At 43.5% G+C, this 27,977-nt stretch overlaps 1 protein-coding gene across 1 annotated transcript; it reads right to left on the bottom strand.

Annotated features, from left to right (window-relative positions):
- Window positions 1–27,936, bottom strand: PARP6 (poly(ADP-ribose) polymerase family member 6). Its single transcript, XM_036841994.1, is given in 27 exon segments — window positions 1–375; window positions 719–803; window positions 975–1,038; window positions 1,432–1,511; window positions 7,204–7,273; window positions 7,986–8,058; window positions 8,823–8,935; window positions 9,166–9,214; window positions 10,500–10,567; window positions 11,496–11,561; window positions 12,981–13,106; window positions 14,122–14,162; window positions 14,165–14,217; window positions 14,521–14,575; window positions 14,578–14,605; window positions 16,415–16,468; window positions 17,059–17,118; window positions 17,120–17,210; window positions 18,250–18,399; window positions 20,968–21,034; window positions 21,491–21,581; window positions 21,813–21,873; window positions 22,328–22,422; window positions 23,398–23,475; window positions 24,128–24,329; window positions 26,240–26,494; window positions 27,734–27,936. Coding segments are annotated over 25 exon segments (1,914 nt in total). The 5' UTR covers window positions 24,131–24,329; window positions 26,240–26,494; window positions 27,734–27,936; the 3' UTR covers window positions 1–182.
- Window positions 27,937–27,977: the final 41 nt, after the last annotated feature.

The raw sequence follows: 27,977 nt of genomic DNA, 5'->3' as shown, positions 1-27,977 counted from the left end.
TCCAATCCACAGCACCTTCCATTTTATGTTTTATTTACAAACAGGGTGAAGTCAACTGGGAAAATTGGGTAGGGAGTCAGTCTGGGCCATCCAAATGTGGAGTGGTTCCTGGGTCAGCTCTCCACATGAAGGACCGCCTCTTCTATCCTTTTCCTGCCCCTTGGTAATGGCCTCTTGATTCCTCAGGGCAGCCTCGGTTGCTGCTCCTGAGCCCTTTTATGAGGGCAGATGGATCCTGGGGAACGGGGGTGGTACGAGGGCTGGGGCCCCCTCAGTGTGTTGTAAACCTGAGTTCCGATCACACGCATGATTTCCTTCTGTATCTTGGGGTCCTGAGTATTAATGTTGGCATCGCCCACCTGACCATCCTCATATCTGCCAAAGATAGGGCAAGTGTGAGCATAAGAGGGAGAAAAATACCAGAATAATGTCAACCAATGGAACTGCATTTGGAGGTATGGCCATCCCATCCAAGAAGTCAAAACCCTTTCTTGATACTCTTTAGGATGGAAGAGATTCAGCTTATCCGGTTTCCTCTAAACAGACCTTTATCTATACCCATCCCTATCCTCCAAGGGGAAAGTCCCAGTGCCAGCTCCACTCAGGTAGCCAGGGACAAGTCTCCGATAACAGAAACAGACTTTCCCAGTAGTCACATATCACTATGCTCCCACCCTCACTCCTCCAAGTAATTCCCAAGGAACCCTCCTAGACTTACACAAAGAAGAACCGTGTGCAGACATGGTCGGACACAGGGCACACCCAGATGTTCCCATGCTTCTGGAGGTCCTTAGATGTAATCACTGGGAAGAGAAGGGCCAGAAGTTATACATATAATGCTTGGGTCAGAGAGTCCAGGCAGGGAAGGGAAGATATGATGCTTCAACATCACCCTTGGCTGGATCATGTGCCAAAGTTGCACCAGAAATAAAGGTTGGGGACCCAGAAAAACAGGGACTGGGTGAGATACCTACCTTCACAAAGTGCTATACAGTTTAGATTCCGACTCTGCAGGAACCTTGACTGAATGGATCGGGTCTGGAAGAGGAGAGCAGAGCCAGGTAGATGGTTATAGCTTTCCCTAGAGAGGCTAGTTAGATGGTAATGGTTGGGGATGGGGATTGGGATATCCAGCCACCCCCCCGAAATTTTTGCTTTCCATAATCAATCTGGATGAGTCCAGGCTTCCATCTTTACGTTTTCATGTCACTGGATTTAAACTCAGTCTCTGCTTTCATACTTATGACTGAGGCCACAGATGACTCTAGAAATGTGTTCATCTTAGAACATATCTGATTCCTTCAAATGATCTTTAAACCACCCACCACCACCACCTCCACCACCACCAGTGTTTCCCCATCCATCTCTGTAGCCTAAACTTATCCCAGAGGAAGGGTCCTGCCTCAGTGGAACAACGGCAACTAATAATACCTGAGGGATGGTATTCATTCTGTTATATCTCTGGACCAGCTCGTCCTTGGAGGGCATCCTGTGCTGTCCTTTTCCCATTCCTGTCACAGAAAAACAAACCAGTTCATTCACCCATTCCTTAATCAAATATTTACCGAGTGCCTACTATGTGCCAGGCACTGAGCTAGAGACGCTTGGTGATACAGCAGTGAATAAAGCAAACAGTGTATCTGCCGTCACAGAATTTAGTCTGATGGAGATTACAGGAAAGGAACAAATAACTACAACAGAGCATGGTAAGGGTTATGATGGGGAGAATATAGAGCACTGTGTGAGCCAGAGGAGGAGAACTAGCCTAGCCTCGGGGTTTGAAGAAGGCTTCCTGGTGACAGCTATGCTGAGAACTATAGGATTAGGAAGAGTTAGCTAAATGAAGAGGGAAGAAGTATTCTAGGCAGAGATAATAGCATATAAAAGGCCTGGAGGAAAGACAAAGCAGTGTGCCTTAGTTTGTATGCAGCTTAGTTGATGGCAGAGAAGTGGTGAGAGATGATGTAGAAGAGATAAGCTAGGATAAGATCAAGCAGGCCTAGTAGGCCATGTTAAGGCAAATGGAGTTTATCCTGAGAACATCCGGGAATCACTGAAGGGTTCTAAAACAGGGAGTAACACATGAAATGAGTCAGGAATGAGGGGCCTAGGAGAGTGGTGACATCAACACCTCGGGTCAAATGCCAGGCTGAGTGAAATGAGTGGAGAGGAAGCAAGCAGAGCAAGTCAGATCTGCTCTAGTTCAAAGTTACATAAAAAGCTCTGACCAGAGTCATTCAGAGAAAAGGGAGAAAGCAGAGCAGTTAAGTGATGAATAATTTTCCACAGGTAACCACAACGGCAACTACCTTGAAGAGTCCTGCTTCCTTCAGAAAGTCCTCCCAGACTTGAGGAAGAGGTGCCAATTCACTCATTTTCACCCTATCTAAATCCATAAATCCTGCACCATCTTTACCCCTCACTGAATAGCCCTGTTTATAACATTTATAGATTCATTCTGGATTCTTCCTATTTAGATGTGCAACAGTGCTTGTGTGCCCCTATTCCCAACTCTTTCTGGCCTATGTTTAGGACTCCAGTCTCTGTATTCAGCTTTATCACAGGCCCAGCCTTACCACAGTCAGGGATGAGTCTGTGTATGAGACCATGCGACCCAAGAGGGAGACGGATGAAGATGGGAAATGATGCCATCATTGCAGGCCATAAACAGGGCACTTATCTCAGCAGTCCACCCTGGAACTTTCTATTATTACTAACGCCACTCTGCTGCAAGTGTTGGTTTTGTGATAGCCACGGTATAGAAGCAGGGATGGTAACCACTGGACTGACATTCTTCACTGCTCAGGCTGTCAATTCATCACGCACTCACACTGAAGCCCCACGACAGATTTATTGCCTGAACAAAACTTAGGCAATGAGAGCCTCAAGACTTGAATTGCCAATTTCTTTCTCCTACAGGACACCCACCACCCCTCTGTTTACAACTTCTCCATTAGCCTTAACTAGGTTTAGCTCTGCATCCAAATATGATGACTTTCTCAGCCTGGGTATTTCAGTGCACGGTTCTGAGTGAAATTCCCATTTAGGTTCTATCCCAGACGTTAAGAGAGAACAATCTGATTTCTATGGCTGGTCTTAGAGATGGCCCTTATGATATAATCCAAATCTTGGTCCCATCCCAATCCTGTTGCACACTGTCCTGACCATAATGACCCAATCATCTTCTGTCAGTTTCCCTGAGACCAGACACCCTGAGAACCTGGAGGCCAGAATAACCCCTGGATGCTTTGTGTCCCGACTATACACTTGTGAGAAGTTTCTAAACACTACTAAACACATAGATGGAGTTTACCATCTCCTTTCCCACTGTCCCTCATTTTAACCTACTCACTATGGCCAAGTCATTAGAGGCTCCACTAGTCAAATGAATGCTCTCTATTTACACTGACCCCCAGAGGGCACCCAATGTCACTAGGCTACAGATACCCTGAGGAAAAAGAGAGAAAACCAGAGCAGAAAGGGGTGGAAGGAAACATACAAAGAAGACAGAGTTGGCCAAATGCTGAAGTAACTAAAATAACGCGGACATTTACACACATCTCACCCAGCATTAGAGACTCTCACAAAGCTATGGGGCCCTCAGACTCAGTCATTCAAGCAAAGCCTACCCTGTGAGTCCAATATAATGATAAGAAAACTGGCCTAGAAGTTAGGAAAACTGGATTCCAGTCCTAACTCTGCTACTTAGATCTGTGTGACCCTAAGAAAGTCATTTAACTTTTCTGTGTATCTACTTTCTTACCTGTAAAGTAATAAAAGATTGGACAAGATGACCTATAACTCCAGTAGTAAAAGCATAAGGTATTTTGTATCTATAATCAAATCGACCTTTGGAGGGAGAAGGATGGTGCTATATGATGTTCTTACGTTATCAGTACATGAAGAAGAAAGTTAAGAAGTCAATAGAGATTCCTGGCTCCATCTAATAACTAAAGGTATTCAGGCACTCAGTAATAAACAAAGGCCAATGGGAGAGGAGAGAGGGAGAGAACAGGGAGAAAACAGACAAGAAGAAAGAATTTTGTGGGCACTAAAAGCCAGGAGGATCTCACCACTTAGAATAAGAACTTAATTAGAGGGAGGCTCAGGCTGGGACAAAGATAAAAACTGTGGAACCTAGACAAAGCCAAAAGACTACCCTGATCCCACCCCGACTGGGGACCCCAGGCACACGGAGTAAGATTCATTCACACATTCAATAAATATATATTCACTGGGCCCTTACCCTTCTTGGATTAATCATAACCTTTGGTTCACAACACACTATCATTTATTTAATAGGACAATGAATACCTACAGACCTAAGAACGAAATCCAAGAACTAAAACATTACCAGTGACTTGCATCTAAGTGCTCCTAACTCTATCCCAACTATCTGCCTCCACTTGGGAGATATCCACTATCCCAGAATTTGAGTTATTTCTTTTTTCTTTAGTTTTATCACGCACACACACACGTAGCTAAATAATTTTAATTTTTAAAATTAATTATTTATCTATTTTTTGGCTGCATTGGGTCTTCGTTGCGGTGCATGGGTTTCTCATTGCGGTGGCTTCCTTGTTGCAGAGCACAAGCTCTAAGCGCACAGGCTTCAGTAGTTGTGGCTCATGGGCTCAGTAGTTGTGGCTTGTGGGCTCTAGAGCACAGGCTCAGTAGCTGTAGTGCACGGGCTTAGCTGCTCCGCAGCATGTGGGATCTTCCTGGACCAGGGCTCGAACCCGTGCCCCCTGCATTGGCAGGCGGATTCTTAACCACTGCACCACCAGGGAAGTCCTAATTTTAATTTTTGAGCAACATAAAAAAGGCATCATACAGTAGTCCTCTGGGCTTGCCTTTTTTTTTTTTACTCAACTATTATTCACTCAACATTTTTTCCATGTTGCTGAATGCCACTGTTGGTTCATTTTCATTGATGAATAATAATCCATTGTGAGAATATATTAAAATGTATTTATCCATTCTCCTGATGATGAGCACTTGGGTTGTTTCTAAGATTTGCTGTTGCAAACAATATATATATATATATATATATATATATATATATATATATATATATATAATATATTTACATTTATATATATATAAATATATCTATCAGATCTATATTTATGTTATATTCTATCTTATTCTATCTATCTAAACTAATCTCTCCTCTAACATCTATTCCTTCTATAGATATCTATCTCTCTATTCTACTCAATGAACATTCATGTACACACCTTTGGGTGCACATATGCAGAAATGAAAATGCTGGGTCACAGGGATAAAATTTCTCAGCTTTATGAAATTTAACACCAAATGTTTTCCAAAGTGGTTGTACCAAATTATATTCCCATAAGTGATAAAACAGATCCTGCTTATCTGCAACCTCTGGTACAGAGGTATTATCAGATTTTTTAATTTTTGCCAATCCACATAGACGCTACATGGTAAGTCATTACGGTCTTGCTTTTACTTCCTTGATTAACAGAGGATGAGCAGCTGCTCATATTTTTTGGTCATTTCTTCAGTGAGTTGCCTGTTCATGTTGTTTGCCTTTTTTTTTTATTGGGTTGTCTTTTTCTTATTTTGTAAGAATTTTTAAAATGCATCTTTATTACTAATCTTTTATAGTTGTGTTACAAATGTCTTCTGGTTTGTAACTTGCGTTTTCACTTTCTTAAGGTGTCTTCTGATGAACAGAGCTTTTCGTTTTAATAAAGTCAAATTTACCAATCTTTTATGATTTGTAATTCCATCTTTTTCTATTCTCTGGGTGATTTTGTTTAAGATTGGGATAATTTGTTCTTTGAAAGTGTGACTTAAGACTCACTTGTAAAATTATCTGGGTTTAGCAGAAACTAACATACCATTGTAAAGCAATTATACTCCAATAAAGATGTTTAAAAAAAAAATTATCTGGGTTTGGTAAGTTTTTTGTTTTGTTTTCTTGTGGCAAATTTTAAACTACTATTTCAATGTCTTTTACAATTTTAGAGCTATTCAGGCTTTCTATTTCTTCTTGAATCAGTTTTGTTAAGTTATATTTTTCTAGGGATTTATCAATTTTGACAAAGTCTTCAAATCACTGGCATAAAGTTGACAGAATTCTCCTATTAGCTTTTAAAATTTTGCTGTATCTATAGTTATGCTCCCTTTTTCATTCATAATATTATTTAATTGTGCTCTTTTTCTTCTTAATCAATCTAGCCAGGTTTATCTGTTCTGTTAGTTCTTTAAAAGAATCATCTTTTGGCTTTTTTGAGCCTATCTATTGTACCTGTTTTTATTTCACTGATTTTGGTTCTTACCTATATTAACTCCTTTCTTCTACTTTGTTTGGTTTATTCTGTCGTTAGTGACTTTTCTAGTTCTGTCATTCTGGAACTAAGTGTTATCTTTATAACAGTTACAATTAATGGAGAATACTAAATAGTAACTTATAAAGAATCTAGCACTGGCCCCTTCATATGGTAGACTTGCAACTATATGGTGGCTCACTTTTATATAGAGACTATACAGAACAAGAACAAAAGAAGACTGAAAAGGAACTCAGACATAAGCTTGAAACAATGAGAGAGCTAAGTCAGATTTGTTTTCTGAGCTGGACAAAGCTGAACTCATCTCCTGACTAGAATCTGGACATTGTTTATGCCTTATCTTTGGAATAAAATGCTTCCTCTTGCATTCAACGTGACTAATATAATAGTGTATAATTATACATAGTTTAAATTTTAAAAGGTGGTTGACAAGGAGGAGAACAATGTCTTCAGAAATGTAAGCCAGTGGAAGGGGCTCAAGCCTTCAAGTGCATTCATATATAAACTCGCATGCACGTGTGGTGTGCACATACACAATCTATAATGACAGGCTAATGCCAACACCAAAAATGTGTTCTCCAAAGAGCCTAGTTTCATTTCCCAGTTATTCCTTAACCCATTCCCAGGACCAAGGCCCCACGATGAATAAAACCATCCCCATGGAGAAGAGGATACCTAAGAGAAAGGGAGATAGTTGGGCTCAACTTGCAAAGAATCTAAATTCCTAATGAGAGAAAATAGAGAAAGATTATGTATCCATGACTGGGGAGAGAGCTGACACAAACCAAGTGTCCATGATGGAAGAGGAGAGAGCATAGGATTATGTATTCACAAAATGGATGCAATGTAAATAGAGTCAATGTGACCAAAGATTATTTCTTACCTGAGTATCCAAAGGAAATACTGGAGATGGGGCTCAGGTAGATGCCTTTGCCATAGGCTGCTCCATGCAGCTTGCAGGGAAACACCAGGATGAGCAATATGAGCCTGGGACTTCCCATGGCTGTGTATTAGGCAGCCACAAGGCTTATCCAGCCCTCTGTCCCTCCATTTAATCTTCTCACTCACTCAGATAACTTTAGGCACCTACTCTTGAAAAGCTGATTGGCTGAAAAGTGGATGCAAGTTAACCCCTTTGCCTGTGAAATACTAGATATTGATGCCTTGGAGAGTGAGGAGTGGCAGAGCCACTGAGTCAGTCCCTCAGAAGCCATGTCCTGTCCCTAGGCCTTGGTATATATGCAGATCCCCACCCTCCAAAAAGGAATACAGAACAGGCAGTCAGGAGGAGGAACAATAACTATCCCTTGGAGTCTTGCAGGGCAAAGAAATGTCTCCTATATCAACTCTCTGAATGAATAGTCACATATATTGAAAAGCTCTAACAAGTTAATTTATCACAGTGGCTACAATCAGCAATTTATTATCTCTGCCTACAGCTACATTCCCATTCCTAAAAACACCAAAAAACACAGCCTAGGGTCAAAATACAACAGCCACATTCATTCTATACATATAGTTTCAACTTCCTCCCTAGGGAAGCCTCACGGGAGGCTAGGTTTGAGGATACTGAGGCAAAAACCGTTGAGTACTCTAGAGTAGACTTCAAAACTGAGTGGGGCAGGGAGGGGGGTGGAGAGAAAGGGAAAAGGGGCACAGCCTCACCTGCAGTTTGGTGTAGGATGCATTGACCAGCCCATTGCGCAGGATCGAATGCCAGTTCTCAATGTGGGACCCACTGTAAGGCAGGGTAGAATATATGTTTCCTCATGGAATGAGGTTCCCAGGAGCACTTCCAAGACTGCCACTCCCACCCATTCTCACACACACAGGACAAGAAGATGGACACAAATAAACCTAGCAATGGATATGCACGTGGATATAGTCACAGGCATGCAAGATGTGTGTGTGTATGGCTAACCCTTACATCTTAATATCCAGTCTCCTCTTCTCTTCCACGCTTCAAACAGTCCCATCCTAAATCCTCAACTGCTGGTTCAATATTTTCATTTGTCTATTATCCTGATATCTCAAATTAAACAAATTCACTTCAAACTCAAAAAGATTATCACTGTTCCCAAATATGGCTTCCAGTAATGACTTCACATCTCTTTTAAGGAAAGGGTACCACCAACTCCCTTTAAGTTACCTTTAATCTCTCTTTTTCTCTCTCTCCTCTCACAACTGGGCATAAATTGCTGATTTCCTTCAAAGTAGCTTTCAAATCTATCCCTGCTCATCTGTTCCTTCAACCACATCTTTTTTTATGTAAATGTCATTTCTCCTCAACTACATCACGAGTAGCTTGAGAGTAAAGACCATATCTTATGTATCTTTATCCTCTACAGCACCTACCACAATAGCCTGTAGTATCTGTTGACTGATTGGTTGATGGACATAGATAACACAAACTCATATGCCTCAAGTGAACTTGCCTTCCCATCCCCTTACATTATTTCTGCCTTATCCAGCACCCATCCCCAGCCCCGCCCCATTCCTCACTGGAAGGCAAAGGTGCTGCCATAGAGCTTCTTGGCGGTCCGGAACCGAGCCTCCTTGGCGGGAGGGCTGCTCAGCAGGAGGAACTGGTGTGAGGTGTGCATGAACTTCAGCTGCTGCCCAGGGTGGGGGTGGGGTCAGGAAAACAGAGCAGAAATGGAGATCAGGGAGGGAAGGGAGCAAATTAGGCTTGCACTGACCCCAAAGAAAGGAAATATGTGCAGGCCCAAAGACTACTGAGACAAGCCCAGTCAGGCAGGTCTAGGACCAATTCAGTTAGCTGGTTTGGAGCCCCTCCCTGCCCCTCACCAGAAATTTAGTGTTTAGAGGGAGAATGGTCACTTACCCTGCTGAGAGGTAGTTTGACAATGTGTGACCTGTTACTAGAGATGATCCTAGGACAAAACAGAGAAAAAACAAAAAGGATAGAATAAGTGTGTGGTTAGGCCATCCTGAACAAAGTAGCAGCCTTGCTCTGCCTCTGGGAGAATAAGCAAGGATTCCAGGGCTGTTTGAGTCCAGGACACTATCTGGATATTCCTGTGGGTGGTAATGTTTGTGTATAAAAATGTAAAAGCAAAGTTACTGACCAGGGACCAGCAAGTTACTGGGTAGTTAAACACAATGGACGAAAGAAAGAGAGGGGTGGGAGGTGGGCTGCTACATCTAGGGAGAGAAAAGGATAGAACAAAAGGTCAGCACAAGAGGTCAGCTACCAAAAACAGTTAGAAAGGTGGGGTCTGTATTAGGATGGTGACAACTTACACTTGGGATTTAGAAACTTAGAACTGGGGCTCAGGAGCCATCCTGCCTGAGCTCAAAGGAAGGCTGAAGGCTCTCAGAGATGAGGGGAATGCAAAGTTATTGTTTGAGCTGCAGAAAAAAACCAGAAGAAACTAGAACAAACTTCCTGAGGATTCGGGGACAGACTGGGCCATATATAGGCTGAACTTAGAGGACAGGAGAGAACAAAGGCATAAACTGTTGAGGGCTCAGCAAGGGAGTATTATCTCTTATAGTGGACATGGTTTTTTTCTTTTGTGCTTCACTCACGTACCTGTGATGCCATCCTGGATGGTCTACGCCTGGTCATTCCTCATACTAAGAGTGAGCATGTTGCATTGAGAAAGTACTAATGTCAAAGGCTGACTAGACAGAGGGAAGTAAGCTAGAAGGGGAAAGCTGTATCAGGAAAAGAGAACAGAAATCAAGATCAGGGAGGGAGGGCAAGGGGTGGAGGGAAGTAGAGAAAGGTCAGAACCTTTGCTAAGAGAAGGGAGTAATAATAGTGCTTTAAGGCTCTGGACAGTCAACATCAACAGGGAAGGGCTTGAGATATGGAAAGGGCGTAGAAGGGGGAGACAGACTTCTCTGCATGCACAGAAAACCTAACTGAAATGAAGTGTTAATTCCTACATGCAAGCAGCACTCAAAAACCTATTGGGAAACAAGAAACACCTAAAGAGAACTTGAAACATCACATTACAATTTGTGGGCTCTTTGTAGGATCTGAGTTCCTGTCAAGGGCAGGTGTATCAGTAAAACCCAAGAAAGAGCGGCCATAATATCTATAACCTTGGGAAGGATGCTGAAACCACCTCCAGGAGAAGGTGTAGGCTCCATGTCTGATACTATGCCCCATTCCACCCCCCGCCAAAGGGTGAACCATTCTACTCATACCACTGCAGAAGAGGATGGGCCAGGGGATCCAGCTTGTCCATCTGCTTCTTGATTTCCAGATATGAGCCCTGTAAGACAATGGCCGTAAGGTTATCTCCCAGGAGAGGTGGGAGCCCTCCCACTTTCCACAGACTATCAGGGCCCAGGGCAAGGTAGGCACTGAAGACCACACCAAACCAAGAGGAGATGGGGTTCCCACCCTCAAGGACCCCAGTCAGGTTGGGAAGACTCATAAATAAATATGAAAATGACTGAAAATGCTTACAAAACAACATGCAGGTGGGTCTCCCTCATTTTATGCAATTCCTACAGCCCTAAAAAGTTGATTATAAATCAAAATAAATAAATAAATAAAATCAATGTCCCAGAAAGATTAGGCTAAGGAATCCTGTGGTAAAACTTTACATAAAAACATAAGAGTCCTTCTGACAAGTAAATCATCCCTCCTGGGTGTATGTTATGTGTTAATCTGAACTGTGATATATAGGATTTGCTGAGAAGAGGCCCACCTGTAAATGTGAGTACAAATGAATGTCTATTCATGCAGAGATTGCAGACGAGGGGTGGGGAAGTCTGGTGAGAGACAGCCTTGAGTCAAAGGATGGTCACTGCTCCATGTGGCTGCCCCACCCCTAGAAGGATAGAAGATGTAGGCCCCTGGGTCTAGTTCCTTACCTCCAAGCCCCCCTCCTCACCCTCCCAACCCTGGACAGAGGTCTTTCCCTCACTTCTCTAATGCCCTAAGAATTATGGAAAAAACATTAAATAGGAACAACTTGTGAAGGAATTAGCAGCAAAGGTAAAGGTTGAGAGACATAAGGAGTGAGAAATAGGAGTAACAGAGCTAACAAAACAGAGAACAAAGATTGGGAAAACTAAAGAGAATACAGTGAGGGATTTGAGTAGCATCTCTAAATCTTCCCTCCACTTGCATGAATTTCAAACAGAATAGGGCACTTGAGTGGGCAGGCAGGGGACAGGCAGAGGGCAGAATACCTGGGTCATCTCCCGGATGGACATCACACTATCCAGAGCTTTCTGAAGTCGCTCATAATTCTTCTTCTGTGGGGAATCAATGGGAAGAGAAGAACCAGATGAACAAAAGTGGAGGAGAGTAAGATATGATGAAAAGGAGGGCCAGATGTACAAAAGAATTCTAGGCCCCAGGGAAACAGCATAGTATGTCATGGAAAGAACACAGATTTAATGTCAAAAAGTTCTAGAATCACATGCTAGTTCTTTTTTACCAGCTGAGAGTAATAGGGTAAGATACTTAACCTCTTAGAACCTCAGTATCCCTGTATGTAAGTGATGATAAAAATTCCCACTACCCTCAGAGAGATGACCTAAAGATTAAATAGCGTATGTAAAGAACCTGGTATAGTGCCTGATACATAGCAATGAGAGTAATAGTGAAGCACTGTGCTGGGTACTTGTGATGGTTAATTTTGTCAATCATCAATTATGTCAATTTGGGCCATGGGTGTGTCTGGGTGTGGCTGTGAATGTGTTTCTAGAGGAGATTAACCTTTGAATAGCAGACTGAGTAAAGGAGACTGCCATCCCTATTCAGGTGGGACTCATGTAATCAGCTGAAGGCCTGAATAGAACAAAACAGCTGAGTAAGAGGGAACTTCTCCAGCCTGACTGCCTGGAGCTGGGACACTGGTCTTTTCCTACTTTCAGACTGGAACTGAAAAATCAGCTCTTCTTGGATCTCGAGCCTGCTGGATTTTGGATTGGAACTTACACCATCAGCTCTCCTGAATCTCCAGCTTGCCCACTACAGATCCTGGTACTTCTCAGCCTTCATAATCACATGAGCCAATTCCTTACAATAAATTTCTTTCTCTAAACATCTCTTATTGGTTCTGTTTCTCTAGAGAACCCTAACTTATACAATATTTTATATATATTATCTCCCATTTTTATAACAGTAGATATAATCTCCTTTTTACAGATAAGGAAATTGAGGTTCAGAAAGGTTAAGTGATTTGCCTAACACCATTCAGCTAGGGAGGAGCAGAACCTCAAATAGAATCAAGGTCTGTCTGGCTCCAAAGTCTGTATTATTCCCTATCATAACATAACTAATATTAACTGTTCTCCCCTTCTTCTGAGAAACTCAGAAGTTATTATTTATCTGATATTATTAGTTACGTTTAGTTATTTATTCACTAAAACGGCTAAAGCAAGAGTTCCCAAGAAACAAGTGCTCCCCTGCCCTTGAACCACTGCTATAAAACTCACCAAATCCTTCCAGGTTGGGATGCAGTTTTGAGGGGCATGAGCCTGCTGTGTCCCCCTTTGCCTGGCACAGCAATAAAGCTATTCTTTTCTACTTCACCCAAAAAAAAAAAAAAAAAAAGAAACAAGTGCTCCATTTCTTCTGTCCCCTTAATCCAAGCTGTTGGAATGACAGCCCAAAGTCTTCCGCCATCTCTGTTCCTGAGTCCTGATTTTCTTCCCAAGCAACTATACCTTAGGATTAAAGGCCAGAGTCTTGGGATCAGTGGGGTCCACGACAGAGGGATAAGGCTCAAAGATGATGCTCTTTCTAGGGGACTCCAAAGCTGCCCTACACATGGCCACCAGCAGATCCACCACCTTAAGAGAAAGGAGAGAAAGGGGGCAAAAGCTAAATGATTTCCCAGTGCTGGGAGTCACAGTACCCAGCATAGGTCTACCTTCTGGAGGGTCTCAGCATTTCTCTTTTTAAAAGCAAATATGAGGGGTGGAAGAGGGATGGATTTGGAGTTTGGGATTAGCAGATGCGAACTATTATATATGGAATGAATAAACAACAAGGTCCTACTGTATAGCACAGGGAACTATATTCAATATCCTCTGATAAACCAAAATGGAAAAGAATTATGAAAATGGATGTTTATATATGTATAACTGAATCACTTTGCTCTAAAGCAGAAATTAACACATTATAAATCAACTTTATTTTAATAAAATAAATTTAAAAAAGACAAATGTTTATGATTTTTTCATGAGAAAATATAACCTCATTATAAAAATTCAAGAACAATGTTTAAAAGGGTGATTTAAAAAAGAGAAAAATCATCCCCTTGCCCCCAAATCTCACTCCTCACAGGTAACTACTGCTAAGTATGATGTATATTCTTCCAGATATTTTCTCTACAGAAATTGTTATTTTATTATATAGGCAATAAAAAGAAAAGAATTGTATTATACATACTGTTGTATTTTCTTTTTTATATATGTTATAATTTTCTATCCAAAAATTTCTACTGCAAAGGACATACCATCATTCTTTAACTGGACCCTGTACAGATGGGCTTGTATCCATTTTTTTTTTTTTAACTATTATGAACAATACTAGGGAATTCCCTGGAGGTCCAGTGGTTAGGACTCTGCGCTTTCACTGTCCAGGGCACAGGTTCAAATCCTGGTCGGGGAACTAATATCCTGTAAGCCACGTGGCACAGCCAAAAATAAATAAATAAAATATTAAAAAAACCCTACAATACTATAGTGAACATCCTTACATAGGAAAGCATTTCTGGAGATTAATTCCAAGCAGTGAACTGCTGTGTTCCAGCCTTTCTTGATCACCAATTCCCCAGCAGCTTTTCCCGCCCCCATACCTTGCTCCAGTGGCCACCTCCTCTGCAGCTCCCGACATGACTCCCAGGTGTAGAAGGAGAAAACGCACAGTTCACGAGTACAGACGGCTGGCTGAATGGACATATTAAAGAGATGGTGGTGGCAGGAGGTGTCCAATAAGAAGGTATCATAGTGCAAGAGGGGTGCCTGACCTCAGACAACTCTAGATTGATATTCACATATCCTCATCTTTCCAAACAGGACTGCTGAGATTTGCTTTCTGAGAAAAACAATTATTTCTAGAGTCTCAAAGAGTGTGGACAGAATTCTACCTTTACCAGAGATCCAGGAAGAAAGGAAAAATGGAGAGATGAGGAATTAAGGGGCCTCAGCTAAGGTGCAAGAAAGACGGTCACGAAGTAGAGGCATATACCTCTGAGCATAGGACCCATTCTGGAAGACATGCTGCTCATCACACACCACGCAGTACTCATTCAACGTGGAATCCTCTGCTCTGCATATTTCATGATCTGAGGAGAGAAGAGATCTATTTAATCTTTTTGAAGCCCAGACCCAGATGTAGGAATAATCTAACCTCTTTTCCACTTACTCTCCTACCTCCCAGCCCTTGCCTAAGGTAAAATCTATTCTTGGGTCCTGCACTTAGTTAAACTGATAGCCTAACTCTAGAACTAAGACTATATAGTATAATAAAAAATAAGACCAGTCCATGGTAGAAGACCTGGTTAAGATTCCCCCCTCTACTACTTAATACCATATATAACTTCGGGCGAAGTCAATTAACCTGAGCCTTGGTTTCTTCATTTACAAAGTGGACATTATTCACCTCACAAAGGTACTGAGAGTAAAAAGATGATTTCTGTGAAAGTATTTACAAACAAGTACTAATCAAACTATTAACATTAGTTGTAGTAATTACCGATTGCCCCCATGTGACAAGTGAGTATTCAGTCCATGATCAGATGCCTGAGAAGCCATTTTTAACTACCTAGAACAATCAGCCTGTAAACTGATCAAGACCATAGATAAAACTCTGTGCTGGGAAGACAGCACAAATCCAGAGCTCATGCAGCAATATCCTAAAGTATAGTTTTTTACCACACTCGGTCTTAACATGGCTTTTGCAACCATGTACACTTTGTGTATAAATCAAATTGTTCCCATTTCACAAAACTTGGGGATGGTAAATGGACATGCAAGGGCTTTTATTCATTCATTTATGCAGATTTTATTGAATGCCTACTATGCACCTAGCTCAGGAAAGGTCTCCTTGATTCAATAACATAAAAGACTGTCTTCTCCGACCCCACAGTCGAACAGACAAGATGTGGTATGTATACAAATTAATTACAATTCCAAGGGCAGCATATGGCAACCTGAACACACTCAGTGCCATATAAAACAAAAAGCAATCAAAAGAGTTCAATGAGAGGAGACACACTTCCAGCTAATAAATTTCAAGCAACAGAGAAGATTTTATGGAAAAGCTGGCATCTGAGACTTGACTGCAATAGGCAGATATAGTGAGAAAGGTCAGTTGGAGGGAATGATATGAACAAAAGATATGGAGATGCAAAGTGAAACCACGGGGCTTCCCTCGTGGCACAGTGGTTAAGAATCCACCTGCCATGCAGTGGGACACGGGTATCCAGCCCTGCTCCATGGCAGACCCCACATTGCCGCGGAGCAGACCTAAGCCCGTGCGCCACAAACTACTAAGCCTGTGCTCTAGAGCCCACGAGCCACAACTACTGAGCCCCGAGTGCCACAACTCCTGAAGCCGGCACACCGCAACGGGAGAGTAGGCCTGTTCGCTGCAAACTAAGGAAAAGCCCGTGCACAGCAACAAAGACCCAAGGCAGCCAAAAATAAAATTAAAAAAAAAAAAAAAAAAAAGTGAAACCATGTCTGGAAAATAAAGAGGGTTTAAAAAGAAGCAAATGACCAGAAGCGGCTAAGCAGTGAAAGTTTGTGAGGAAAAGTGAAGCCCACTTGAGCAAGGATGTGTGGGATCATAAGAAAATCAGTGTCAATCCTTCTCTCATCTTGGCACCAGCGCACTTAAAATTTGCAATGTCTCATTTGGCACTTGATCATAAGTGGTCTATAAGCGTTGTCTTCCCAATAACGCTATAAGCTTCTTGACGGTGGGAACTATGCCTTCCTTTCTCCTATCCACACAACATTCAGTATAGTTCTGGGAGCAGAACAATTCAGGAAATGTTTGCTAACTGACTGAAGAGCTGGGAGATGTTAGGGGATCAGATGGGTCAGAAAACAGGGGAAAGGCTTTGGAACGAACCTTTGGACTTGATTACCTGGACAAGGAATCCATATTCCAGAGTGGGGATGTTTTTGCAGTGACCACTGACCTGATGAGAGGAAAAAGATAGACTCCGTGAACCTCCTATGAAGCTGGTGACTGGAAAGACCTCACTCACGCCCACTACCTAAAATTCTCCTGAGATAGCTAAGCCCTAACGCTGATCAGTCTAAGTAATCCCCAAGCTGCAGAGAAGACCTTCAGACATTTTTGCCAAGGCTCTTAAAAAAGACTCACCTGTCCTTAAACCCCTTCAAGGTAGGTGGAATAGACCTGTAAAGTAGCTGACTACCAAGTCCTAACCACAACCTAACAAAATCATACATGACATCTCCCTGGGATGCCCAACCCCAGACTCTCTGCTTCATGACATACTATCAGAGAAGCCTGCCAGACTGTTCAGATGTAAGTTCACAACTATTAAAAAATGTGTTTCATTCTACTCACTCATGATTCATGCCCAGGTTTGGTTTATGATGCCTGGACAACCAGACCCCCACCCCATTTTGAGAAACTGTATTCCCACATTTCCCCTCCCACCCTCTGACACCCGAGTCAAACCCTCCTCAGCCATGTACCAAAGGAGAGGTCCATGCTGGGGGAGGGAGGCCCACGTGCTGGGGACATGGAGAGACCTGCCTGGGGGCTGGGAGGGTAGCCAAACACCTCTACTTTGGGGTTCTTCATGGTGCAGGAGAGATGAACGGTTCATGAGGCGTCCAACTCGAAGCTCTGTTACACCTCTTTTGCCTTTCAGCATGGAGTCCTGTATGATAGGGAAACTCGGAGACCTGAACACAGAGCAAAGAGAAGTGATGAGACTGAGGGTTCAGTATGAGCTCTAGAAGAGGCCTGGAGGGACTTCCCTGGGGGTCCAGTGGTTAAGACTCTGCACTTCCAATGCAGGGGGTGCGGGTTTGATCCCTGGTCGGGGAACTAAGATCTCTCATGTCGTGTGGCATGACCGGAAAGAAAAAGAAAAAGAAAAAAAAAAAAAAAAAAAAAAAAGAGGTCTGGAGATAAGAATAGATGAAATGACCTAAGCCAAAGAGCAACTCATATCTGAGGAAAGTTCCACTGGATCAAACTGTCCAAGCAAGTAGATCAATACATAACTGGTTTGATATTTATGTCATTATCTATGTGTTCTTCAGATTGGAACATGAAGGGCAGGCAAAGGCAAAGCCTAGGTCATTCTCTGCAGCATCTAAGAGCCAGGTAAGAAATGATACCCTGGAAAGGGATGTCCGTTTGTGTGTGTGTGTGATTAAACTACTAGGCAAGAAATAGTTGGACCCCAAAGAGCCTAATGTCTGACTGTCTGTCAATAATGGCACCTGGAAAACTACAAATCTGGGTTTGTATTTGCCTTTGGGAAGATCAGAAGGCACCAGGGGGGATAAATGTAGGCCTAGGATCAAAGAATTGAGCAATATTTATTTCCAGAACCTAGGTAATAAATCAATGTGCCCTTCCATAGAGCAAGGACTTGGGGGCCTATTGGCTCTGGACTCTGCCCTCCTTAGGATAAGGAATAAGGATAAGGGTCAAAGAAAGTAAAGATGGAGAGATTAGCATACATTTCTCCAAACACGTACCATGCGCTAGGTACTGTGTTTTACATAAAGGACGAGATATGACTATTGGGTCAGGAGTAGAAGGGTAAAGACACATGGGGGACAGGACCATGTGGGTGGTATTAGTAGTTAAAGGTACAGAATTTAGGGGACCTAGGAAGAGGATAGAATAATTTACATAATCAAGAAAGTGGGGTGGAGGCTTAGACAAGATTACAGTGATTAGAGATAATCAGCTCATGGAGAAACTTACTTGGGGATGGGGGAGAAGATGCTGAGGCCAGCTCGGAACTTCTTGATGGTACCACTTGCCTTGAACCAGCTGTGCCTCTTCTCCTGCTGGGTCTTTAAGAAATCGTTGCTGAGATGTTTCCATTGTTGGGATGTAAACATACCCAGGATCCTAAAGAATTAAAGAGGAATAGGCTTAGAGAAGCTCAGGCAGGGGAAGCCCAGGTCAAGAAATAGGACTATGAAAGGCAACTAATCTAAAATTCAGACCCAGGGACTGCAAAGCTAGTTGTTGTAGGGGAAGGTGTGTCTCAATACCCCACTGATATAATCTTAGAACATGGAAATGTACTGTCCTAAAGTACCTTTTTACCTTAGTGGGTAAATTCCCACTCCCTTACCTAGTCTAATGGACCAGAAAAATTCTTAGATGCTTTGCCTTTAGAGGGAGATCTCAAAGGTGAGTCTTCAAAGGCTGTGAACCTGGCAATTTATTGCCAAGAAGAGTTATACTGAAAGTGGAACAGAAGTGGTGAGTACCACCCTCTGCCTTGTGAATAGTGAAGAAAAGGACAAGGGACGCGAAGGGTACTGACACTGTTAGGCAAAACATTACATCCCCAAATTTATGGTTTCCAACTTGGGCTGGGCCCTCAGCTAGTCTTGTCAGTCCTTTCACTTGTCCTTGATCAGTTCTCTCTAGTATCACTCTACATTATTCTAAATCCTTATCACCTTCTTTAAGCTCCTAACTTCACCTACAACTGATAATCTCTCTTCTCAATAGAGAAAACTGAAGGCATGAGATATCATCTTCCATAATTTTGCAACCCTACTATAGAATCTATTTCCATTTCTACCCTTACTTGATCCCTCCATTCTCTGGAGACAAGGTGACCTTCCTATTAAGGATCAATTGCTCTATTTGTCCTCTAGATCTCAGCCCCTCATGGGACCTTGCTCTGTCAATCATCCCCCTCTCCTGTCAGTTCCTTTACTGAAGTCTACAAAAAGTTTCAAGTTTCTTTACCTCAGCCTAGCTACCTCTCCCTCTTCCCCTTATATCCTCATCCAAATTTCTTAATCCACACTTATTGTTTCTATTTTGTTGCCAATCACTCACTTCTCCAGAATACTTACTGTATTCTGGTTTCTACCTTCACCACTCCACTACAATTGCTCTCACCGTGATGCTAAATCCAACAGAAACTCCTAAGTTCTCCTCTTACTCATCCTCTCTGGCATCTGGCCCTCCTTGTAGAAACGCTCCTCCTTGCCTTCTCTGACTCTATTCTCTTCCCATTCTTCTCCAATTTCTCTGACCTACCTTCAGTGTTTCTTCTTCCTCTACCTACTCCTGGTATTTTGTCTGGGTTAAAGGGTGTTCTGCCCTTGATTTTATTTTCTTCTCGTTCTATCATGCTCTCCTTTAGCAATCTCATATTCTACACTGGGTGCAAGTCTCACCCGTACACTGCTATATAACTTCAACCTGAACCTCTCCTGTAAGTATCAGATCTACATATCTAACTCTGTATTGAGCATCTCCACTGGAATATCCTAAAGTTAACTTTAAACAACATGTTTAAAATGGAACTAACTATCTGTCCTCATCCCACAAACGTGCTCCTCTTCCAAATCCCTATATAAATGAGTGGTATTAAAATTTACCCAGACATCTAGGCTGGAAACCTAAGAGTAATATTCCACCATTCCTTGGCTCTTATCATATACAACATACCCAAATCATTCTTCAAGTCTTATTGATTTTAAACCCTGCAAATTTCTCTAGTCTATCTCTCATCTCTAATCTTACCTACAGTTGTACTTTGGTTCAGGCTTTCATCATCTCATGTATGGACTTCTACAAATGTCTCCTACTAAAACAGTTCTGGTCTCTTATCTCACCCCTCCTACCTATTTGGCACAGTGCTACCAGAATGGTTTTTTTAAAACTAAATCTGATCATGTCCTTTCTCTGCTGAAAACCTTTCAATGCTCCCAAAAGCCCAAGATCCTCTCTGATTTGGACTCCTTCCTGCTTCTCTGGCTTTAACTTTAGTTCCTACCATTCTCCCCTTGCATTTTACTAGCAATACATAACTACTTGAAGCTTCCTACACACATGCTGCTTCACATGACTGTGCCCTTGCAAATGTTATTTACTCCACTGTCTACATGGGCAACTCCTATCCATCCTTGAAAACCAGTAATCATCTCCGTTTCATCTTTCATTCATCCACCTGCCATCAGACTGAGTTACACCTACACCTTCCTCTGTGTTCTTTCTAAATCTTACATATTCACTTGTATTAGAACATGTATCCACTGGATTCTATTTGGAACTTGACTGAGTTCACTTCTCAGTATTGTATACCAAATACTTAGCAAGGTGCTCAACACATTCAATAAATTAAAACTGTCTGAAATCCTAGAGCCCCACTCTGAGGAAATGCGATGAGCATGACTCTAATTCCAGGGTTGCGCTTTTCCTTAAATGCTAAGTACTGATGAGCTTCACCTCTCACCTCCAGGAAGCCTCAAAGCCAGGTACCCCAGAAACACAAGCTCCCTTACCTAACCATAAATTTGGCTCCCCAAATTAATTTTAGTCTTTCTTCGGCATATCTCAGAAATACACTTTTGGAAGGAAACATTCCATTCAAGAGTCTGCCTGTCCATCCACATGTCCATCTCTCTTTCCCTCAATGTTCATAACCAGAAAGATCAAAGTTCTTACTTTTTCAACTGAAGACCCAGCCCAAATCCTTCCTTATTTGATGGCTGGAAAACCTCAATTGATGGTTCTGCAAAGAGAAGAGAAAGCTCCTACTATGTATACATGTCTATCCTCCTGGGAGTCCAAAGCCCCAGTTCAGTGGATTAGCTTCCTCAGATTCTAAGGGTACTCTAAACAATAATGATGGACAAGGGAAATATCTGAGGCAGAGGGTAGATTCTGGGAACTGTCTGACCAATTTCAAATATCCTCAACTTATACTGGAAGTTGACGGGAAGGGGAGGAATAAATAATATCTGGGAACTAGAGAATACAATTTCATTAACCAAGAAGGCCTTTAAGGCATGACTATCAGGCAACAGGGTATGAAGACACCAATGAGAAGAGACTGAAAAGCTCCTACCAATGGCCTACAGATTACACCAACAGGCCTTGTTCCTAGTTTTTCTCTACCTCAGTTAACTTAGGACTTTGGATGAGACCACACACAGAGCACCCACATGCCCAAAGTCACTGCCTTTACCCGGTCCATCAAGGTACTGGGAGAGCGAAAATCGCAGCCTCAACACAATAGGTTCTGTCCGGAGGACCTTCCAGGCTGTAGAAACTTCCTCCTAAAAGAGTAAGGTCAATAGTTTCTAGTTTAGCAACAGAGAGGAATGGATTTGAAGTTTTCGCTATATGATACACACATGCACACAGCACTGTCTGCTGATGATCTAGGAAAGACAAGCATGAATAATATGTGCTTCAAATACAGCAGTCAGGAACAAGACTCCAGGCCTACATGGCAAAATCCACAAGCCCAGCTAGACATGTTGTTGGCAGGTACTAGCACCACTTACATCGAGGAAGCTGATGTTGATGTGGAGGTCAATGTCCACGTCATCAATAGTTCCATATTCTCTATAGAGATACAGGCAACCACATGTGAGACTCATTAAGGGAGAAAGAAGGGAACAGAGACTGAGGTGGAGGGAGAACTGAGCCTGGGGATAAGGGAGAGGGAAGAGTGGAAGGCAGCTCTGTATTTAGGTTCTTAGCTACAGCCTGAAGCCACTTGTATGATCTGGGCCTTTGCCAGGCCAGAAGCCCTTCTTACCTCAAAGGTGAAACTATCAGCCTAGAGGAGTCTAGGATAAGAGGGAAGTTCTAAGAAAAGTGGCTATACTTTCCTACTTACTCCTGTCAGCCAACCTCAAGTATTCTAAACAACTCCCACCATCATTAAGCTCAAAACTTATCAAGGTCCACAGACCACCCATCCCCCCCATCATACCATAAAGAAAAGACCTCTACCCTTTTAACAACTCAGAAAGAAGTGGCTGAGTCCCCTGCCAGCCCTGAAGTAGAGTCCCACCTGATGGATACAGAGTTTTCACTGTAGATCTCCTTCACTGCTTCAATGTCTGCATCAAGCTGTGGGTGTCGATATAAGTCAGCTGCACAGCTCCCCTGAGTCAGCAGCAAAAATGGTGGAGGGGAAAGATAGTGGGGAAGAGAGATGAAAAACAGAACATGAAGAAACATCCAGAACAGGGATCTCAAACTACAGCAATACATACAAGCAAAAGCTGCTTATATGAAGGGGCTTTTGGTGGTGGCCCAAGCTGGGCCACCAGACAAGTCTCGTTGACAGACAAGTCTCCCTCCATCACCACTCTAGGAAGTTTTAGTAGACCAACGGCAGGCTTTGCTTAAGGAGTTCACATCCTTAAGTCTCAGCTTCTTCTCTCAACCCTGACCAGGACACTTAGGGATCCCTCTGTAAGAAACTAGAACAGGCTGAAGAGTACAGAATTTAACTCAGATTGGTTCTGTCCAACATTCTGCTCAGGATCATGCCCTACGCAGTGATAGCATTAAACAATCATTGGTAGAGTATCTTTTAAAAATTTGACCCTAATGAATGAAACGACCCCTGCTGGCTAGTGAGGGAAATAGCCAGAAAATAATGTTTTCCAACTAAGAACATATGGGTCAGCGGTCCCCAACCTTTCTGGCACCATGGACCCGTTTCCTGGAAGACAATTTTTTCCACAGACCAGGGTGGCGGGGGTGGAGGGTGGGGGCGAGAATGGGGATGGTTCGGGCAGTAATGCGGGCAATGGGGAGCGACGGGGAGCGGCAGATGAAGCTTTGCTGGCCTGCTGCTCACCTCCTGCTGTGCAGCCCAGTTCCTAACAGGCCGCGGACCAGGGACCCCTGATATGGGTAATCTCCATGTACAGAGGGTGTAGTTTACACTGGGAAAGATATGAGTTCCAGGCAAGAGCAAAGATATGAAATCAGCTCTGACAAGACAATCCTCAGATTACACTGACATTGTATCTTCATCTCTACTCCAAAATAATCTTTCACTCTTGATGTATCCAGAGAAAAGCACACATTTAGACCACCCAACATGGGTTTTGGGGGCTGTAATCTCACCTGAACTCCATAGAGAAATTCCTCTGATTCATTATCTCCCTCCGAATCATCATCATTCCAGAACTGGCCTTTGATGTCCTAGTGATGAGAAGTAAGGATACAACCCTTTGTTGGGTCCCTGTTATCCCACGGAACACAGTGGGGTTAGGATTGGAAACAGGTTTCCACAAAGAATGGGAGGTCCCTTGGGATAGAATAACTGAGGCCCTAATCCCTTTGCTCCCTTCCCCTCACCCTTTGGGAGCGTCTCAGTCTCTTCCTGAATCTGGTCATATCCATGGTCTAGCACTGACTTGGTGTCATGGAGGAAAGCAGTAGGGAATTTTAGCCTTCTTAGGTATCGGGTATGATGATTGAGGCTCTGGTAGCCAGTGGGGGAGGCATGAGGAAGATTTCAATGTCAAGGTTGATTCCTAGGCATATCTAAGTTCTAGTACAAGCTGACCTCTTCTGGATCATTACCCAAGGTGGCTCTCAAGCATACCTAGCTTTTTTGTCTCATAACTCCCTTTCTAACCCTTATTTAACTCTCCCCTTCCTTCCCAAGAAAACTCCCTATACACACACCAAGTAATACTGTTTCCATGCCCCTTCTCCTTCCTTTAACTTCAAATAGCCACTCTATTTACCAAAAGGGTGGGAGGGGAAACACCGGGAAAAGGTGAGGTCTGCACTTTGTTCCATCTACCCCCTGGATGATCAGTTGGAGAGTTGGGCAGTCAGTTCTCACCATTGGGTCAGTGGGTCACACACACTCCCAGGTCAGTGCTAGGCAGCACCCCTCCATACCACCAGTTGAACCCAGGCCAACGAGATGGGCATTTAGGAGGCCACAAAGGGAGACAAGGGAGGGAGGGGGAGATGTCAGGGGCTGACTGGAGATCTGCTGAGGAAGGCAGGCTCTGCTGTTGTGGTGGTAACAAGTCACTGTCCTGTAGAAAGTAGACAACAATTGATCTCATCACCACTTAATAACTGGGTGGCATATACACAAGCACACATTTATGGGTACACTTTTATTATATATATGTACAGACAATTGCACACAGAGACATACTTGCATGCATGTACACACACCTGTACACACAGTTCTTTAAAAATAATGAACCGTGAAAGCACTATACAAACATAAGACACTATTGTTCTCCAGCTGGAGAGTTGTGATTCAAGCAAGTTCTTGCTCTAGTTCATAATGCTATATCAACCCCTGAAGCCAAAAATGATGATGGCAGGACTGGATGCTTATGCTACACAGTCTAGTCAGTTCATTTTAGAATATTCTTCATAGCGCCAACCACCATCAGAAGCAGACTCTTTTTTTGGACTCTTTACCCCTAGTTACTTCTCCAAATTGAGTCATTATCTCTTATTTAACACCAGTATCCATAAAAGCCTTTATATAACAATCATAGCTAAGTTTAAAAGTCCTCAACAACACTGATCATTCTCTGGTAGACACAGTCTGAGTTGTCACAGCCAAAATAATGCCCTGGATTCCTCCTGGAACCTACTCCCTAAATAATGTAATAATGATCCTAAGAAATGCTCAGAAAAACACTAACCCCTACCCCTTTTACAAGATTAAAAACCACTGCCCTAGGCCTTCTTGGCTCTGCATTTATCTCAGTTTCATCCACTCCAACCTTACACAGAGGTGTTCTTGGTCTTTAATATGGTTCTATTTAATCTTAGGTTTCTAGATCAGTGGTTCTCGAGTAAGGTCTGTGGATGCGCAGCATCAATATCACCTGAGAATTTGTTAAAAATGTAAAGTCTCAGACCCCCTACTGAGACCTACTAATTAGAAACTCCAGAGGTCTAGTAATCTGTTTTAACAAGCCCTCCAAGTTATTCTGAGAACCACTGTTCTAAATCCTTGCGTGCTCCAAGGGCCTGTGGTCTGTTCCTCAGATACCAACTTAAACCTGGTAACTGACGCAGAATGGAGTTATAAAGCACAATGCCAGGGCAAACAGCACAGCAGTCCTCCAGCTGGCAGTGCTGACTGACCCATCAAAAACGATATGCAGAAAAAAAAATGCAAAAGGAAACTGCAACTGAAGTTCTTAGAGGTGAAATGGCCTGATATCTGAGATTTGCTTTAAAGTACAACTCCAGCACAAAAAGGGGGAAGGGGGGGGGGAGATGAAATAAACATGGCAAAATGTTGATTACTGATGAAGCTGAATGATGAGTACATAACGGTTTCTTACACTCTCTACTTCTGTGTATAGTTGAAAATTTTCATAAAAAGAAAAAAAAAATCAGAGGCTACTCTTGTAAGGGCTCTCTTTAAAAAGTTAACTCTAAATGTGAAAAGGAAGATTATCACTAAGACTCCATAAATGTCTCCTTGCTGTTCTTCAAACATTATCAAGCATATTCCCACCACACAGCCTTTGCCCCTGCTGGCCACCCTTCTTGGAATGCTTTTCAACCAGATACCCACATGGCTTACTCCTCTACCCTTTCAGATCTCTGCTTGAAGGTCACCTTGACTATCCTATATAAAACAGCAAAACCCCAACACACAACGTACTGGCACTCTCCATCCCCCTTCCTTGCTTTTTTTCCACAGCACCTACCACGCTCTGACGTACAAAATGTTTGTTTATTGCATTTATCTCCCACCAGAATGTAAGCTCTATGGTGGTAGAGGCTTTGACTCTTTTCATTGTCTATAATGTCAGCCCCTCAACACACATTTATTGAATGAGTGAATGAATGAATGAACTGTCTGCTGGAGACTCAAGCCAAAGAGGAGAGACATACAAGAACTTAAACACATCTACGTAGACAAAAATTATACAAAAATGATTTTAAAAAGCAAGACTCCATTCACCTTCAAGAGCAGCCGAGAACCAGAATATGAAGACCTGGCGGCTGTGTTTGTGAGATTTGAAAATAAACAGTCAGGTGCTGATCTGGATGATCACAGAGGAATAGAGGGAGGCACTAACGTCCAGCCTGGGCTGTCTTGGGCTGGGTGGTAGGATGATGGCAGCGTAGGCCAGAAGTACCAACTTTCACAAGCTCTCTGTCACTGTGGAAGTCAAGAAAACTTAGTCTCTCTCCAAGGGCTGTTGCTGCTTGGCTTCTGTTGTTATCACAAGGAGAAAAAGGTAGTTCAGAGGGAATTTTTCCTGGCCAGGGAAAAGACAATTCAGAAACGACCACCTTTTTCAAACCAGGCTGTTTCAGTGAAAGGGACTCCCACCTTCTAATCTCAAGGCTCATTTCTCTGGAGAGATGGAGAATGGGTTTAAATGGTGAAGAGTGGGAAAAGGGGAAGGGTGGGTAGTTATGGAATTCACGGAATCACAGACATTTTAAAGAGGAATAAGCCTGAAAGATGGCCTATTTCAAAGCTTTCATGTTATGTATAGAATAATCAGGTGTAGGGAGGTCAAGCTACTTGCTTAGGGTCAGGAGTAAAGTGGAATTGGGACTTACACACACATCTGACAGGTTCTAATTACAGCCACTCTTCCTGTGATTTGGTTTCAACCACTTAAGGGAATTGTTAATGAATTAAGCAAGAGAGGCCTATCTAACTTATCCAAATGAGGTAAAGCAGGGAACCTTTCAAGAAAGGCCAGGCCAAATACAGACTGTGTGAAGAATGCCCAGAGAAGGGTGTCTGTCGTTCAGTGCTTTGGATGATGGCAGCTAACGGAGAATTTGCACGGGGACAGGCCAAATGTAAATAAGCCTCAAGTCCGGATGACAAAGGTCCTGGCCTAGGCCCAAGGGCGCTTCTCCGGTGTGACAACTTTACATCTAGTCAAAGCCTCCGATCTCAACGTTTATACTCTGGGTTTGACTCCCAGCTTTGTGGTACTGGGCAAGCAGGTTACTCCGCTCTACAGTGAGCGCTCCTCTCAGAAAGCCTAGGCCACGGAACAAAGAGTGCGGGGGAGAAGCCACAGACCTGCTATTCCCGCAGCCTAGCGCTATCCAGGACACCCGGCGGAGGCAGAGGCCGGCGTGAGCCCCTGAACACTGGCTGCCACCGCGCTCTCAGGACAGGCCCTGAGGCCTCCTTTAGGGGAGCAATTAAAAGCTCTTCTCCGGTTTCCTCCGGAGACCCCAAAGACACCCAACACCTGCCTCCCGGGGAAGAAGCTCTGTGCCCGATCTGCGTCGCCAGCCGCCCAGCCTTCAGCGAAGCCTGTCAAGCCCAGGAGGGCCCCTCAGAGCCACCCGGCGCAAGCTCCTCACTTTATCCACCCCGGCCGAGGCGGGGCGGGCCCCACACCCTTCCCGCGGCCCGGCCGCCCCGCCCCGTCCCGTCCCCGTGGCGGCCGCCTCACAGGCTGGCCTCGTGAGTACTCACGGCGCCCCCGGGCCGCGCGCGGCCGCCGCCGAGGGAACTAGCGGCCCGGGACGCCCCGCGGGGGCGGAGCGGCAAGCCAAGGGGCGGGGGCCGGGCCGGGCGGACGAGGTCGCGTAACTCCACGCCTCGTCGTTCCGTCACGGCCGCGCTGAGCCACTCTGCGCACGCTCGCGCGGCGGCACCGTGACCACGTGGCCCGCTCCGGACCAACTGCCACGCGGCCTGCCCCTGGGCCCACCACCTC

The sequence above is a fragment of the Balaenoptera musculus genome, chromosome 2 (assembly GCF_009873245.2).
Source record: "Balaenoptera musculus isolate JJ_BM4_2016_0621 chromosome 2, mBalMus1.pri.v3, whole genome shotgun sequence".
Taxonomy (NCBI): domain Eukaryota; kingdom Metazoa; phylum Chordata; class Mammalia; order Artiodactyla; family Balaenopteridae; genus Balaenoptera; species Balaenoptera musculus.
The sequence above is the reverse complement of the archived record's forward strand: the minus strand, read 5'-3'. Positions and strand labels throughout refer to the sequence as shown.